Source organism: Eublepharis macularius, chromosome 17 (genome assembly GCF_028583425.1).
Source record: "Eublepharis macularius isolate TG4126 chromosome 17, MPM_Emac_v1.0, whole genome shotgun sequence".
NCBI lineage: Eukaryota > Metazoa > Chordata > Lepidosauria > Squamata > Eublepharidae > Eublepharis > Eublepharis macularius.
The window spans coordinates 181765-195042 of NC_072806.1; the positions used below are offsets into that span (position 1 = coordinate 181765).

The 13278-nt window shown below is 53.3% G+C and overlaps 1 protein-coding gene across 3 annotated transcripts; it reads right to left on the reverse strand.

Annotated features, from left to right (window-relative positions):
- Positions 1-56: 56 nt before the first annotated feature.
- Positions 57-12971, reverse strand: NECAP2 (NECAP endocytosis associated 2). 3 transcript variants are annotated; one of them, XM_055001323.1, is made up of 8 exons: positions 11934-12971; positions 5308-5408; positions 4788-4892; positions 3680-3761; positions 3050-3158; positions 2733-2901; positions 1769-1856; positions 57-1414 (listed from the first exon to the last, which is right to left on the reverse strand). In XM_055001323.1, exons 1-8 carry the CDS (start codon positions 11942-11944, stop codon positions 1363-1365), a joined length of 717 nt encoding a protein of 238 aa, XP_054857298.1. In that variant the 5' UTR covers positions 11945-12971; the 3' UTR covers positions 57-1362. The 3 variants fall into 3 exon arrangements, with proteins under 3 accessions (XP_054857298.1, XP_054857297.1, XP_054857296.1); XM_055001322.1 differs by lacking the exon at positions 11934-12971 and adding an exon at positions 11147-11251 and having other exon boundaries at positions 1769-1853; XM_055001321.1 differs by lacking the exon at positions 11934-12971 and adding an exon at positions 11147-11251.
- Between the last annotated feature and the right edge of the window lie 307 nt (positions 12972-13278).

Sequence of the window (13278 nt, forward strand, 5' to 3'; positions counted from 1 at the left end):
CCCGCCCCCCCCCCCCCGGCGACCTCCCTCACACAGCAAACCGAAACAAGTTTTTCATAGTTTTTTTTAATTGAGTCATAATTAAAACATAAAATACTCTGCAGAACTGCAAAATAGAATTTTTTTTGATAAAGGCCTTCGCTTCAATATAAATAGGTTATATATGTAGGTTTATATTTAAAAGACTTCAAGTACAATTGCTAAACACAAGCCCAAGAACCAGTCTATTCTTCAGGACATAGAAACTTCACAGGCCTCTGACCTGCAACAAGACCACCAAACCAGGAAAAGTAAAAAAATAAAACTTTTTTTTTTTTTAGTCAGAATAAGGAATGTTGAGTTTCTTCACCCCAAGAGGCATTTGCTTAAAGCCTTTGTGCAAGGAAGGCTCTTCACAACACAATGCAGCACAAGGGGACCATCCAGTCCAGCAGTGACAATGTGGTCACAAAACAAGCCCCACCCAGCCCCTCTACTCCATTAGGCAAGTGAAAACCGGCTTAAACTACAGACTCCCCCCTCCCCACTCCCCCCTTCCAGTTCAGAGGAAATCCTGGAAACTGCAAGTCCATCAGAAATCTCCGGGGGGGGGGGGGGGGTTGCAGGGTGAGCTGGTTTCAGACTGTTGCACAAACCTGCTTTGGAAGAAGCGAGGAGCAAAGGATGCTGCAGAGGAAGAAGTCACTTCAGTGGCTCCAATCCGAGCGGAAAGAGGCCCTTTCAAACGCAGGTCAGGCTACACTGCAGAATCCCTCAGTGCTGGGGGGGCGGGGGCGGGGAGTGAATCTAATAGTATCATAAAATGAGCGCATCCTATCCTGTGCCTCCCCATGAGGAACGTTGCCACCAGCACAGCTGTTCTCCATCTGCCGGCATGCAACATGCGCTTGGCCAAAGAGGCTTTTGAGACTCCACTCTCCATCCTCCCGAAGGGCTCCTCTGCTCTCCCTTCATGACTCTTTTCTTCCGGAGGGAGAAGGGGATGAGGGCGGCTAAGCTTTACCTGAGACACACAGAGGTTGCCAGAATGCACAACAAAAACTAGCCCTCCTCATCCGTTCCTGTGTTTTTAAGTCCTTTTGAATCAATCCACTGTGATTTGAGCAAAGAATCACAATTATAAGCAGTGGGAAAGCATTCCACCACCCCCCCCCGCCCCGCCCCGCCACCAAGTGCTCCGAATGCACTTGAAGCAGGGAAGGGGGCGGGGTTCGCATCACCACGGCCCACTTCCTCCCCCACACGCTCAAGGCAAATGCTGAAACACGACCGGAACAGGGTCCTCGGAACGGGCCTGGAGCAAATCCCTCTTTGCCTTTGGTGCAACACCCTTGTGTGAGAGAAAGCGAAGCCTGCCTTGGCTTAGAACTGGACCCATCCTGTGCTCTGCTGCAGAGCTTGGCCAGAAGCAGACCTACAAAGAGGGAAAGCAGAGAAAAAGAAGAGGCTTTTAGCGCAGGGACATACTGATCTCTCCAAGGTCGGTGAGATGTCACTCCCCCACCCCCACCCCAAAAGATTTAGGAACAAACTGCTACTCAGGGGCAAGATTTGCATGTGCTTCCCATGGCAAAGCAGAACCCAGACTACTGGCCTTCCTTGTCTGGAAGTTTTCAAATCCTGCATCACATTGATGCAGGCAAGCGTTCTGACATGGGCAAACCGAAGGCTTGAAGAGGGACACAGGAAAGCAGGGAATTCAGATGCTGGCAGGAGGTCCACGCAGGGCCTGAAGTCTGGCCGACTCCTCCAGAGCCCGACTGCTCACCCAGGTGCTCGAGTGAAGTCTCCCCAGAGGTCAGGAGCAGCTTCAGCTGTAGGGGTCCGGTGCTGGGGCCAAGCCACAGGGGCCTCTGCTGGTAAAAGACAGTGGAGGAAGGCATGAGCTTTGTTCATCTTTAAAGTATTTACGGGTCTCAAAAGTTGCACCAGAGCAGCCGCATCTTTGTGGAGAGAGCCAGCTTCTGCCGGGGTACGGAAGGGCAGTTTCTGGCCCTTTCCTGAGAGGAGTCAGAATAATACACAGTTCAGACTGACTCAACCTGTGGTCTAAAGCAGCAGCTGGCACTTCCATTTGCAGACTCTTCTACAGCATCTGGCAACTGCTACATGGTCTGGGGGCATGCTCAGTCCAGGGGACAGCTTTCAAGCCCCATTGCTTGCTTTTATTCACCAACCCCAGCACACAGGCAGAACAGCTGCCCACGAGGCCCCTTGGGTGAGCCCTGCAGGTCCCATGCTCCAGCCTAGGCATAGAGCCGTAGACGGGCCAGGCCACAACATAGCTCCAGGGTGTATTTGGGACCTGCAGCACTGGCAACAACAGCTGACCACAGCTCCTTCTGCCCAGCCCCTGGTAACCCTAGTAGCCCTCCCCCCCACCCCACTGCTCTGTGGCCAGCCTGGCCTAGACACGGGGGCAGCTTCCCTCTGCCCTAGCCCTGCAGAGGGTCAGCACATCAACATGCTCACACGGGCAGATGCAGTTCCCATTCAAGACTCAGGCTAAAAAAAGGTTCCCTGCCTGCAAAACCCTAGAAGCAAACTGGCTAACTGCAGCCTCTTCCCAAAGCAAAGGCGCTCCACAGAACACAGCAAGTGCCCCAGGGGGCCCTGGGCACAAAGCCACTGCTCTGTGCAGCTTCCCAAAACAGAGCACCGTGCAATTCCAAAGGGAGCCCTCTTGCAGCAGCTGAGCCCCATCCGGGAAGCCTGAGCGGGTACACACAAACCTGCTTCTGTGGCGCCTGCTGGGGACCGCCTCAGATGGGACGGCGCCTGGTCCTCTGGTGGAGGGACATGGGACACTTTTCCACCTGGAGGGGGTGGAATCAGGCCGGGACCCCCCGAGTGCACGGTGCGAGATTTGCTCCCCAATGGCCCCTCCTTCTTCTTCATGTTCTAAAGAGAGTTAAGTGCATTCAGACTCTAGCAGCCAGTCCTACGGCCGTGGGGGACAGAGAAGGGGAATCTGGGCGGTGGCTCCCCTCATGCAAGCAAGGCTTGGCGGCTTCCTCTCATGCTGGCTTCCTCCAGCCCAAGGCCTCACCGCAATGTGCAGCTTGATGGTCTGGCCTTCTTTAAAGCCCAGGTCCAATTTGGGCCCCTGGTCTGGATTCAGGGCCTGCGTTGCCAGCTCACTCTGCTGTTTCACCCACCTGCAAAGCACAAGAGAAATGGCAGACAGAAACGAAAATGGCAAAGCAGGCAAAGCCGTCATATGGGGGCCAGACAAACCTAGACCTAAACTACTTCTGGACCCAGAAGCGCAACCTGTGGCTTCTGGGATGAACAAGAGGCTCAACAGCAGCCCTTCCCTACTTCGGATATACACACAGCAGAGCGAGGAAGGCAGCTGGCTAGAGGACGGTCCGGCATCCTTCTGCCTCTCACTGCAATTCACTCCCCCTCCCTCCACAGCTGGCTCTCCCAGTCCAATGGGGAAAGTAACTGGTATTACAGACACTACCCCGCCCCTGCAGTTTCTCCCCAAAAGTGCCTGTCTGTCCCCTCTCCCCACCCTCTTCAGGCTGTTACTATGAGATGAGGAAAAACTCTCCAGCCCCTGAGTGCTGCTTTGATGGGGATTCTGAGAGCTGGGAGAAGAGTCAGCCTGGTGACTTCAGAGGACACAAGCGTTCTGCAAAGAGCAAGGGGACCAGGGAGGAAGAGAGCTCACTTAAAATGGTCTTGGAGTGCAACATTGAAGTCAAAAGCATCGCCACGGTCCACAAAGCCAAGGCCAATGAATGCCCGGCGCCCTGGAACAGAGAACCAGATGCAGTGAGCAACACAAACTTTGCCTTCCATTCTCAGCAGCTTAGCCACACCTCCCAAGTGCGACACGCAACAACGCTAAAGTGACACTGCCTCAGCCACTAGCGGCAGTGAGCTGTGGGAACAGGTGCCAGGACAAGCAAGCTCAAGTCAGGCAGCTGTCAAGGCAAGGCTCTGCTCCCTCCATCTGGACTGAAAGAGAGATCAGTAAGCTGGGGCGAGAGGGGGTACAACATGGGTCAGGGCTGCACTGCAAGCATATGGGCACCAGCGAGAAGCAAAAGGTCCCCCCCCCCGCCCCAGAGGGCCTGGCTGTGAAGCAGGGGCTACATCCCCCTCCCCTCCTAACTCTGTTTGCATCCTTGACCAGGAAGAGCTAAAGGCAAACCACACCAAATGGCCACGCTCCCCCACACTCAGAGCCGGGCTGCTGCAGTACAACCGAGAGAGCAAGGCAAGGCATTAGGGGCTGGAGGAGAGTGCCTCTAGAACGGCTTCCCTGGATGCTGCCCAAAGCCTACAGCCAGAGACAATGTTCAGTGGGAGGGCCATCCCGACACGTTCCTGAGGGACCCCCGTCCAACTCTACATGTGCCTCAAGGAGGATTAAGAGTTTCCCCCCTTGGTAGCCCAGTGGGCTCATGCAAGACTCAGATCGGCTTTCACAGCTCAAAGTCCTGGGGAATCCAGCAGACAGCAGTGAGAGGGTTGCTTCCCTCCCAGAATTTGCAACTGATCTGAGCTCCAGACTACAGTGATCAGTTCCCCTTGAGATGCTGGCAGCTCTGGAGGGTAGTTTTTACGGCATTATACACCAATGAGGTCCCTCCCCAGGCTCTACTCCCAAACCTCCAGGAATTTTCCAGCCCAGGATTGGCACCGCAAGGTGGAGGGCAGACTGTGTGCCTATCCTGAGCTTGGTGTCATGAGGCTTTGTGAACATCAGCATCAGGAGCATTTGTTGCCGAGCAAACAAGGACACACAAAACACCTACTCCACCGCCCCTCACCGTTTCCATCCTCGATCCGGATGACGAAGTACCTGCTGGAGTCTGTCACGCTCTCCACAGCAAGGCCAGGAAACTGGTCCACGGGGGCTTGAGCAAAAAGTTCTCCTGAAGAAAGCAAAAGAGGAAGGTGAGGGGACAGCTGGCCAGTACTGCCCCATCCTGCAGCTGAGTGGGTGCCACCACTGCCCGAGGCAAAGTGCAGCAACTAGCACTGTGGGAGGCAGGTTCAGCACGTACCGCCATGAAGTAGCAACCTTGGCTCTCGCCTCCGAAATATTCTGAGTTCAAAACCTCACCAGGGAGGGGGAGCACCTGTTTTGTCAATACTTGGGTCAGTGAGATTCCTACAGCTTCATTGACTCTAATGCAGCACAGTAAAGTACTGCTTTTTAAACCTCCCGCTTTCCCAGCTTGCCAGCACTTTGGACTCCCAAGGATAGCTTTATCAAGCAGTCGCTTCCAGCCCAGGAGGAGGATCTAGGCACACAAGCAACCAGGCCACTTCCAGGCCTGTACCTACCTGAGGTCTTGTCTTCCAGCTTAACGTAAGCCACCTTCCCCTGGGAGGTGATGCGCATCCGGCCAATCCACGCTGGCTGGTCCAACTGCCACTCGGCAGCTCTAATGGCAGGAAGAGAAGAGGCACCTCTTCAGAGGAGGAAAGGCAAGGCACCCAGTCCAACAGGGGATGCCTGGCTCCTGCCTCGCCACCGTCCCTCGCACCACCCGCGTCGCCTGCCCCCCTCAGACACCTCCCCTAACGCCGGCTGCCACCTTTCTCTGAGGTGAGGGACAGGCCTGGAGTAGGCCTGCACCGTTGGCTCTGGGGACGGACTGCCCTGTTGCTTGTTGGGAAACTCCCGGTGGGCCCCCGTCTCGGAAGCAGCCCAGAACAAGCCCAGCCATACCACGGTGGAGTGTGGGTCGGGCCCCTGGGCTCAGGCTGAGAGGAGGCAAAAATGAGCTCTTGTCAGTCCCAGCAGTTTCCCCTCACCTGGCTGATGCTTGTAGTTCTGTTAAGAGTCATTACAAAATAACTGGAGGTGGGGAATAATGAGACCTGGGACTCCTCCTGACTATGGCCCGGCTGAAGAGGAGGAAGTGTTGAAGAGGCCGAGCCACAGCAGCCAGGACAGAAGCTCCCAGGATGGGAGGGTGTAGGCTTCCTGCCCAAGAGGAAGCGGCTCTGGTCACTGAAGGCAGCCTTACTGAGCCTAAGACCACCACGCAGGCGGACATTTGCCTCTGAATGCTCATGCACCGGGTCAGGCTATGTCACACTGAAATCAGAAGCAGGTTTACTCTGAATTAAGTCTCTTCTTATTCAATGAAATTTACTTCCAGGAAAGCTTGCAAAGTGTTGTACTGTTCACCTGTTATAGCAAAACTAGTATGGAGTCTTGGGCTGGATTTCTTGTGATGTGAACTAGAACAGACTTCTGATGTATGAAGGGTATAAACGTTCAGCATACACACAAGCAGGGGAGTCATGCGGGGGCGGGGGGGGAATCTTACACCCCACTTCCCATCCTTGCCTCCTCCTCACTTGCCCCCCTCCAGCCCCATCATTCCACTTTTGCTCCGTTTTACTTACCACTCATCTTCCAAATGTTTCTTGCCCCCCCTCCCCTCCCAGGTTTCAAAATAAAACTGAAACAGCAAGAATGGCTGCACTGAAAAAAAATATGCTGAGATCTTGTGTACTCACAAGATGTCAGCATATTTTTTTCAGTTACAATGTTTATTTCATTGTGGAAAAGATAGTACAGAAAAAAGGAAAAGAATGAAACATACAATTACTAAAGGCCTGCATTGGCCTACCAGAGTAAAAGGCCTACAAACTACCAGAAAGAAAAAAAGAACCAGCTTAATAAGTGTATTATTAATCATTACAGTTTTTTCCCTATGACACTTCCTCGTTTTCACATCAATCATTTTGTGGTCTAATATCTTTTTTTATATATCTCATCTTGTCTTCTTAACATCCTAACTCTTTATTCTTAATTGCACCATTCATTAGTTCATTTTTCTTCTTCATTCGCCGAGAGTCATAAAGGGTTTCCCATTTGCCATGTATATAAACAATGATTTTATCTCTCTTTACAAGTTTGGCTATCTCAACTAAAACCCTCATCCTTCCGTTACAATTTTCCACTAAGGGTAGATTTTACACTTCTGTTTTTAAGCTTATGATTAAGCTTATGATTAAGCTTTTAATCATTTCACTATTACCAAATGTAACATTAAAAAACCCACACTTTTCCAAATTTTCCATCCATATTTCCCAACACACAAAGTTGTATAAAGTTGTTTTAATGTTATTTGTATACTGTTTTATCTGTTTTTAACTGTATTTATGTAATTTGAAATGTTGTACTCCGCCCTGAGCCCGCCTGGTGGGGAGGGCAGACTAAAAATCTAATATAATAAATAAATATAATAAATAATAAATAAAATTCCAGTCTAGACTATGAATTGATCTTTAACATTGTCATTGACATATATAATTATAGCCAAAAAAATGTTCATTTTGTTACCATTCCCCCAAAGTTAATAAAAATAATCCTTCCTCTTTCCAATCTTTAATTAACATACCTTTAGTCATTTTTACTATTTTATCTAAAAACATATACCATCAACAATTTTATACGGAGCTTTCCTTAAGAATTTAACACAGACTAAATTTGGGACTCGCATATTTTCCATTCATCCATTTATTTATTTATTTTATTTATATTTCAATTTATATACCGCCCATCCCCAGGGGCTCTGGGCGGTGAACAGTTAAAATCGATAAAAACAAGAACTAAAATCAATATACAAACAATAAAACAAATTAACAAAGTGCAGTGGTGGGGAGAACCCTCCCCCACCCCAAAGGTGGGAGGCCGACATGGCACTGCCCCCTTCAATCACCGAATGCCTGGCGGAGCAGCTCTGTCTTACAGGCCCGGCGGAACGATAATATGTCCTGCTGGGCCCGGATTTCCATTGACAGAGCGTTCCACTAGGCTGGGGCCAGGACTGAAAAGGCCCTGGCCCTGGTTGAAGCGAGGCGGGCTTCCTTAGGGCCAGGGACCACAAGTAAATATTTATTCGCTGATCGAAGCGATCTCCGGGGAACATACAGGAAGAGGTGGTCCCGAAGATATGCCGGTCCCAACCCGCTCAGGGCTTTAAAGGTAAGAACCAACACTTTGAACCTGATTCGGAATTCAACCGGAAGCCAGTGCAGCTGGCGCAGGACAGGTGTGATGTGTGACTGGTAAGGTATACCAGTCAGGACCCGTGCCGCCGCATTCTGGACCAGTTGTAGTCTCCGGATCAGGCCCAGGGGTAGCCCAGCGTAGAGTGAGTTACAGTAATCTAGCCTGGAGGTGACTGTTGCATGGATCACTGTAGCCAGGTCCTGGGGCGTCAGGTAGGGGGCAAGTTGCCTGATCTGATGAAGATGGAAAAATGCAGACTTGGCAACCACCGTGACCTGGGCGTCCATCGATAGGGAGGCATCCAGGAGCACGCCCAGACTCTTCAGCACTGGCAAAGTTGCCAGTGGTGTCCCATCCAGGGCAGGGAGCTGGATCCCAACATCTGGCAGCCCCCGTCCCAGCTGCAGGACCTCCATCTTCACCGGGTGCATTTTCAGCCTGCTGTTTCAACCATGCCGTCACAGCCTCCAAAGCTCTGGCCAGATTGTCTGGGGCCGTGTCTGGCCGGCCGTCCATCAACAGAAAAAGTTGGGTGTCATCCGCGTATTGATGACAACCCAGCCCAAACCTCCGCACCAACTGGGTGAGGGGGCGCATATAGATGTTAAATAACATCAGGGAGAGTATCACCCCTTGGGGAACCCCGCACACCAAAGGGTGACGGGGCGATAGATCTCCCCCAAGTGCCACCCTCTGTCCCCGACCCTGGAGAAAGGAGACCAGCCACTGTAAGGCTGTCCCCCTAATCCCAACGTCGGCAAAGCGGCTGGCCAACAAATCATAGTCAACCGTGTCAAACGCTGCTGTGAGATCGAGTAACACAAGCAGCGCTGACCCACCTCGATCCAGATGCCTGCGAAGGTCATCTGTGAGGGCAACCAAGGCTGTCTCCGTCCCATGGCCAGGACGGAAGCCAGACTGGAATGGGTCCAGGATAGAGCATCATTCAGGAATTCCTGCAGTTGTACCGCCACTGCCCGCTCAATCACCTTGCCCAGGAACGGGAGGTTCGACACTGGGCGGTAACTGGACGGGTCGGTGGGGTCCAAAGATGGTTTTTTCAGGAGGGGCTGCACTACCGCCTCCTTTAACGCTCCTGGAAAAAACCCAGAGCTCAGGGAGATGTTAACAATGGCCAAATTTCTTCGCTCACGTCCTCATAACTGTTTTGTTCTTGTTCCTCTTCCAGCCTAAAATATTCCTTTATTTCTTCCCACTCTTTCAAAGGATAATAAAAACCCATTTTTGTGATGACCGATTTCACAACATGAATTATGAGTTCTCTTACTAGTATATTTTGGGTTGCAAATCTGGCATAAACGTAAATTCTATTTCACACTTTGGGCATATGTCTATCAGAAGCGAGCAAATGCCTCAACTAGTCTTTGCCTGATATCTTCATCTTTTCCATGTTTAATCCCACGAAGTAAATTCCTTCTCTCTTATCTCCGGTAATTTCATAGAGCAGAATTATAAAGTGCTATTTCTCATAAATCCAAAAGGTGATCTTTTTAGACCAGAGTTTTATAACCAGGAAGGTAGAATAATTTCAGAGAGATGAAAAAACAAAAGCTTTACAGCACAAGTTGTTTCCAGAAGTTGTAGAACCCCCAGGTCTCAGCTACTGAAACGACTGCTCCCTGCATGCTCTGCTGGTGGGTTTTTCAGAAGCACAGGGCTGACTAATGTTGGAACTAGAATGCTGGACTAGAAAAAGAATGGCTTTGATCCAGCAGGGCTGTTTATTCTAAAAGACACAGAGCACATGCTGGGCATGGTGTACTGGTTAGATCAGGTTCAAATTACCACTGGGCCATGGAACTCTGCTGCATGACCTAGCTGGCTATACACACTCAGTGGCTACACACCATGCTCAGCCTAACTGATTGACCTCACAGGGTTGCATAGAGAACAAATATGCAGGACAGGAAAACAACATAAGCCACTTTGGGTACTCATTTGGGAACGCAGTACAGTATAAATGCACACAATCAACAGCCCTTATTCCTTTACCTACACATCTCTCAGAAACATTTTCTTATAGCAGAGTCCTATTATGTGTGTTAAAAGCTCTTCTGAATACTTCAGTTTTGCACAGTTTGTGGAATGGGAGCTGACACTGAAGAATGTTGTGCTTCGTGCACAATATTGACCTTCAGAATCATAGGGTTGGAAGAGACCTCCACGGTCATCTAGTCCAATCCCCTGCATGGCCCAGGAAATTCACAACTACCTCCCCCATCCACCCACCCCACACACCCAGTGACTCCTGCTCCATGCCCAGAAGATAGCAAAGCACTACCAGGATCCCTAGCCAAACTGGCTTGGGGGAAATTGCTTCCTGACCCCAAAGTGGCAATCAGTATTATCCTGGGTGTGTGAGAAGAGGCCACGAGAACTAAGCACTGATGCAACCCTTCCTGCCCTCCCTCTCACGATCTGCCCAGGTTCACAGAATAAGCACTGCTGTCAGGTGGCCATCTAGCCTCTGCTTAAAAACCTCCAAAGGAGGAGAGCCCACCACCTCCCGAGGAAGCCTGTTCCACTGAGGGACCGCTCTGACTGTCAGGAAGTTCTTTCTAGTGTTTAGCTGAAAACTCTTTTGATTTAATTTCAGCCCTTGGTTCTGGCCCGACCTTCCGGGGCAGCGGAAATCAACTCTGCGCCATCCTCTATATGAGAGCCCTTCAGGTACTTGAACGCGGTTATCAAATCACCTCTCGGTCATCTCCTCTCCAGGCTAAACATACCGAGCTCCTTCAGCCTCGCTCATTTGGTCAAGAGCCTGCGCCTGACATTACTGCGGGATAAGCAAGTAAATACAGCCGCAAACAGCGCCTTCTTCCGGCCCCGGAATTCCTCCCACCACGGCTAGGCTGCTGTACTGCGCTCCACGCAGGCCCGCCCTGGAAGTCAGCGCAGAGGCTCCGGTGGGGGCGACGCAGTGATTTCCAGCGCAGCCACCCCTCGGCCGCTCGGCTCCGCGCAGGGCCGCCCCGCAACCGGGCAAGGCCCACCGCAGTCCGGGCGCGCGCCTTCCCGGCTCCCCTCAGGGCGGCGAGGCAGGGGGGCTCTCCGCGGCGCCCCGCCTACCGCTCTCCCCGCCCAGCGCATCGCGAGGCCCGGCCCGGCCGACGGGCACCCACCGACCTGTAGCCGCGGTTGGAGGCGCGCGGGGGCAGCCGGTAGACCAGCACTTCCGGCTTGACGCACAGCACCGACTCGGACTCGCCCTCCGCCATCTTGGGCCGCGGAACCCGGAAATGCGGGCCGAAGGGCCGCGCGTGCGCAGCGCCTCCCTCCGGAGCCACTTCCGGGGGTTCCGCACGTGACCGGAGGTTGGTTGGTCGCCGGTCCCGCCCCGCCGCTGGATTGGTCAGACGGAGGGGGGCCGGGCGCCGTTCGGGGGTCGCAGGCGGCGGTCCTAGCGCCGCCCTTCTCCGCGCCTTTTCCTGCGGGCGGGGTTCGGAGCCGCTTCCCTCCGCCCGCCGCCGCCGCCCCCCCCGCATCCCCCCCCGGCGGGGCGGCTCCCCGGCTGACCTTTGCCCGCTCCGGGACAAGCGCCTGGCCCTGCCCGGAGCGAGAGGCGCGGCCCGGCCCCCTGCGAGAAGACCCCGGCCCGGGCCGCCCCCCGCGTCCGCCCCCGCATGCCTTTGCAGCAGCAGCAGCAGCAGCAGCGCCGGGGCTCCCGCTGGGCTGCCTGTCCCAGGCCGAGGCGCCCAGGAGCCGGCGCGAAACCTCGCCCGCCAGTCCCCGCGTCGGCCCCCTGCCCGGCCCGTCTGAAGGGCCGCAGATCCCAAGGAGTCCGCCCCGTAGCAGCAGCAGCAGCAGCAGCAGCAGCAGCAGCGGAGAAAAGAGCCCAGAAGCCCCAATCGCGCGCAGCGCTCTCCGTCAGAAGCCCCTGGTTGCCCCTGCCCGCCCTCCCGTTTCGTCTCACCCTCCCTGCATCTGACGAAGAGCGCTGTGCTTCTCGAAAGCTTCCGCTACAGTCCGGTGGCTCCGTCTGAAAGGTGCTCCTGGACTCTCTGCTGTCCTCCTGCAGGACGAATGCGAGCAAGAGGGACGGGCGTCTGGAGAGGCTCCTCCTGGCGGCCGAGCCCAGCAGCCCGAGACTTCTCTTGCCCACCAGGATCCCTTGCAAGGGCTCGAGGGTGGTGACTTTCCGCCAAAGGTTGGCGGCCCCCGCCTGCAACCGCGCAGCTCCTTTCGGGGGAGCTTCGTGCTTGCTGGGCTGTCTGCTCCTCCGCCTGGATTTTTGCCGAGAGTCTCTGAGTGGTCTGTTTTTTACATCATGTGCAGTTCTTAACCCATACTGAATAAGGATGCAGGGTGGCTTTTCTTCAATGAGTGTGAAAGGGAGGAATTGCCCGCAGCTCTTCCCCAGCTGTGCTGCAGAGATGTGGACTCTTCAAGGCCTCTTTGGATGATGGGGTGTGTGTGTGTGTGTGTGTGTCTCTCTCTCTCTCTCTCAATGAGCCCCTTCCTCTTTCTGCAGTGGCTGCACAGGGCAATGTTGTTTTGTGCAGTGACTGCTGTGGGGGTAGATGGCAGAAGAGGGTTCCTAGTACAAGAGGCTCCTGGGTTCAGGCCTCTGCTTCAAAGGGGGAAGCTGGCCCTTGTCTGCTCTACTGCTGCTCTTTCTCATTCACAGAGCTTGTTCTTAGCACCTGGATTATGCTCTGAAAGTGGTGTGGGCACACAGTGCATGGAGGTTGTTTGCCACTCCTTTTGGTTGGAATGAATGCCTCATTTCTCAGGGAGGGGCCTTTGCAAAGGCTTTGAGAGCTCCCACCTCCTGGCTCCTCCTTGGCATGTCATGGTAGAGCTGCCTCGGCTCTTCTCTACTGCTGAACCTCTGTAGTGCTTCCAGGAGGCGAAGGATGAATCACATGTGCGGCTGCTGTATGCTTGGGAGCCAAGTCATCTCCTAGGCAGCCCTGCCCACAAAGGAATCAAGTGAATTGGTGGGAGCATTTACACCTCACCTTGAGCGGCACCCAACATAACTTAATCTGTGTAGGGCTGAGGGGGGGGGGGGGGTGGCAAGCAGATTCACACTCTTTGTAACAAAGGGCAGCTGCACTAGTCCTACAGCCAGGCATGCATTGACCCTTCTTTCATACCCACATGCCTTTGGGTGGGGATATAAAAGGAAACTATAAAGCTTTCAGAGCACATGCTGCCACCTTCTACTCGGGTGGACAGAAGATCTGAAATAGTGAATGCTCTATCAGTTACCTCTGTAGCCAACAGAGGCAAAGCCTTGTGTTTGAGCAACACGG

What these genes read in the sequence shown, in the direction of transcription:
- NECAP2 (XM_055001321.1), bottom strand. Translation starts at nt 11,238, where the DNA reads ATGGCGGAGGGCGAGTCCGAGTCGGTGCTGTGCGTCAAGCCGGAAGTG. An exon ending in GCCTCCAACCGCGGCTACAG is followed by an intron (nt 5,409 to 11,146) that starts GTCGGTGGGTGC and finishes TCCTGCCATTAG; the next exon opens with AGCTGCCGAGTGGCAGTTGG. An exon ending in CCATCAAGCTGCACATTGCG is followed by an intron (nt 2,902 to 3,049) that starts GTGAGGCCTTGG and finishes AACTCTCTTTAG; the next exon opens with AACATGAAGAAGAAGGAGGG.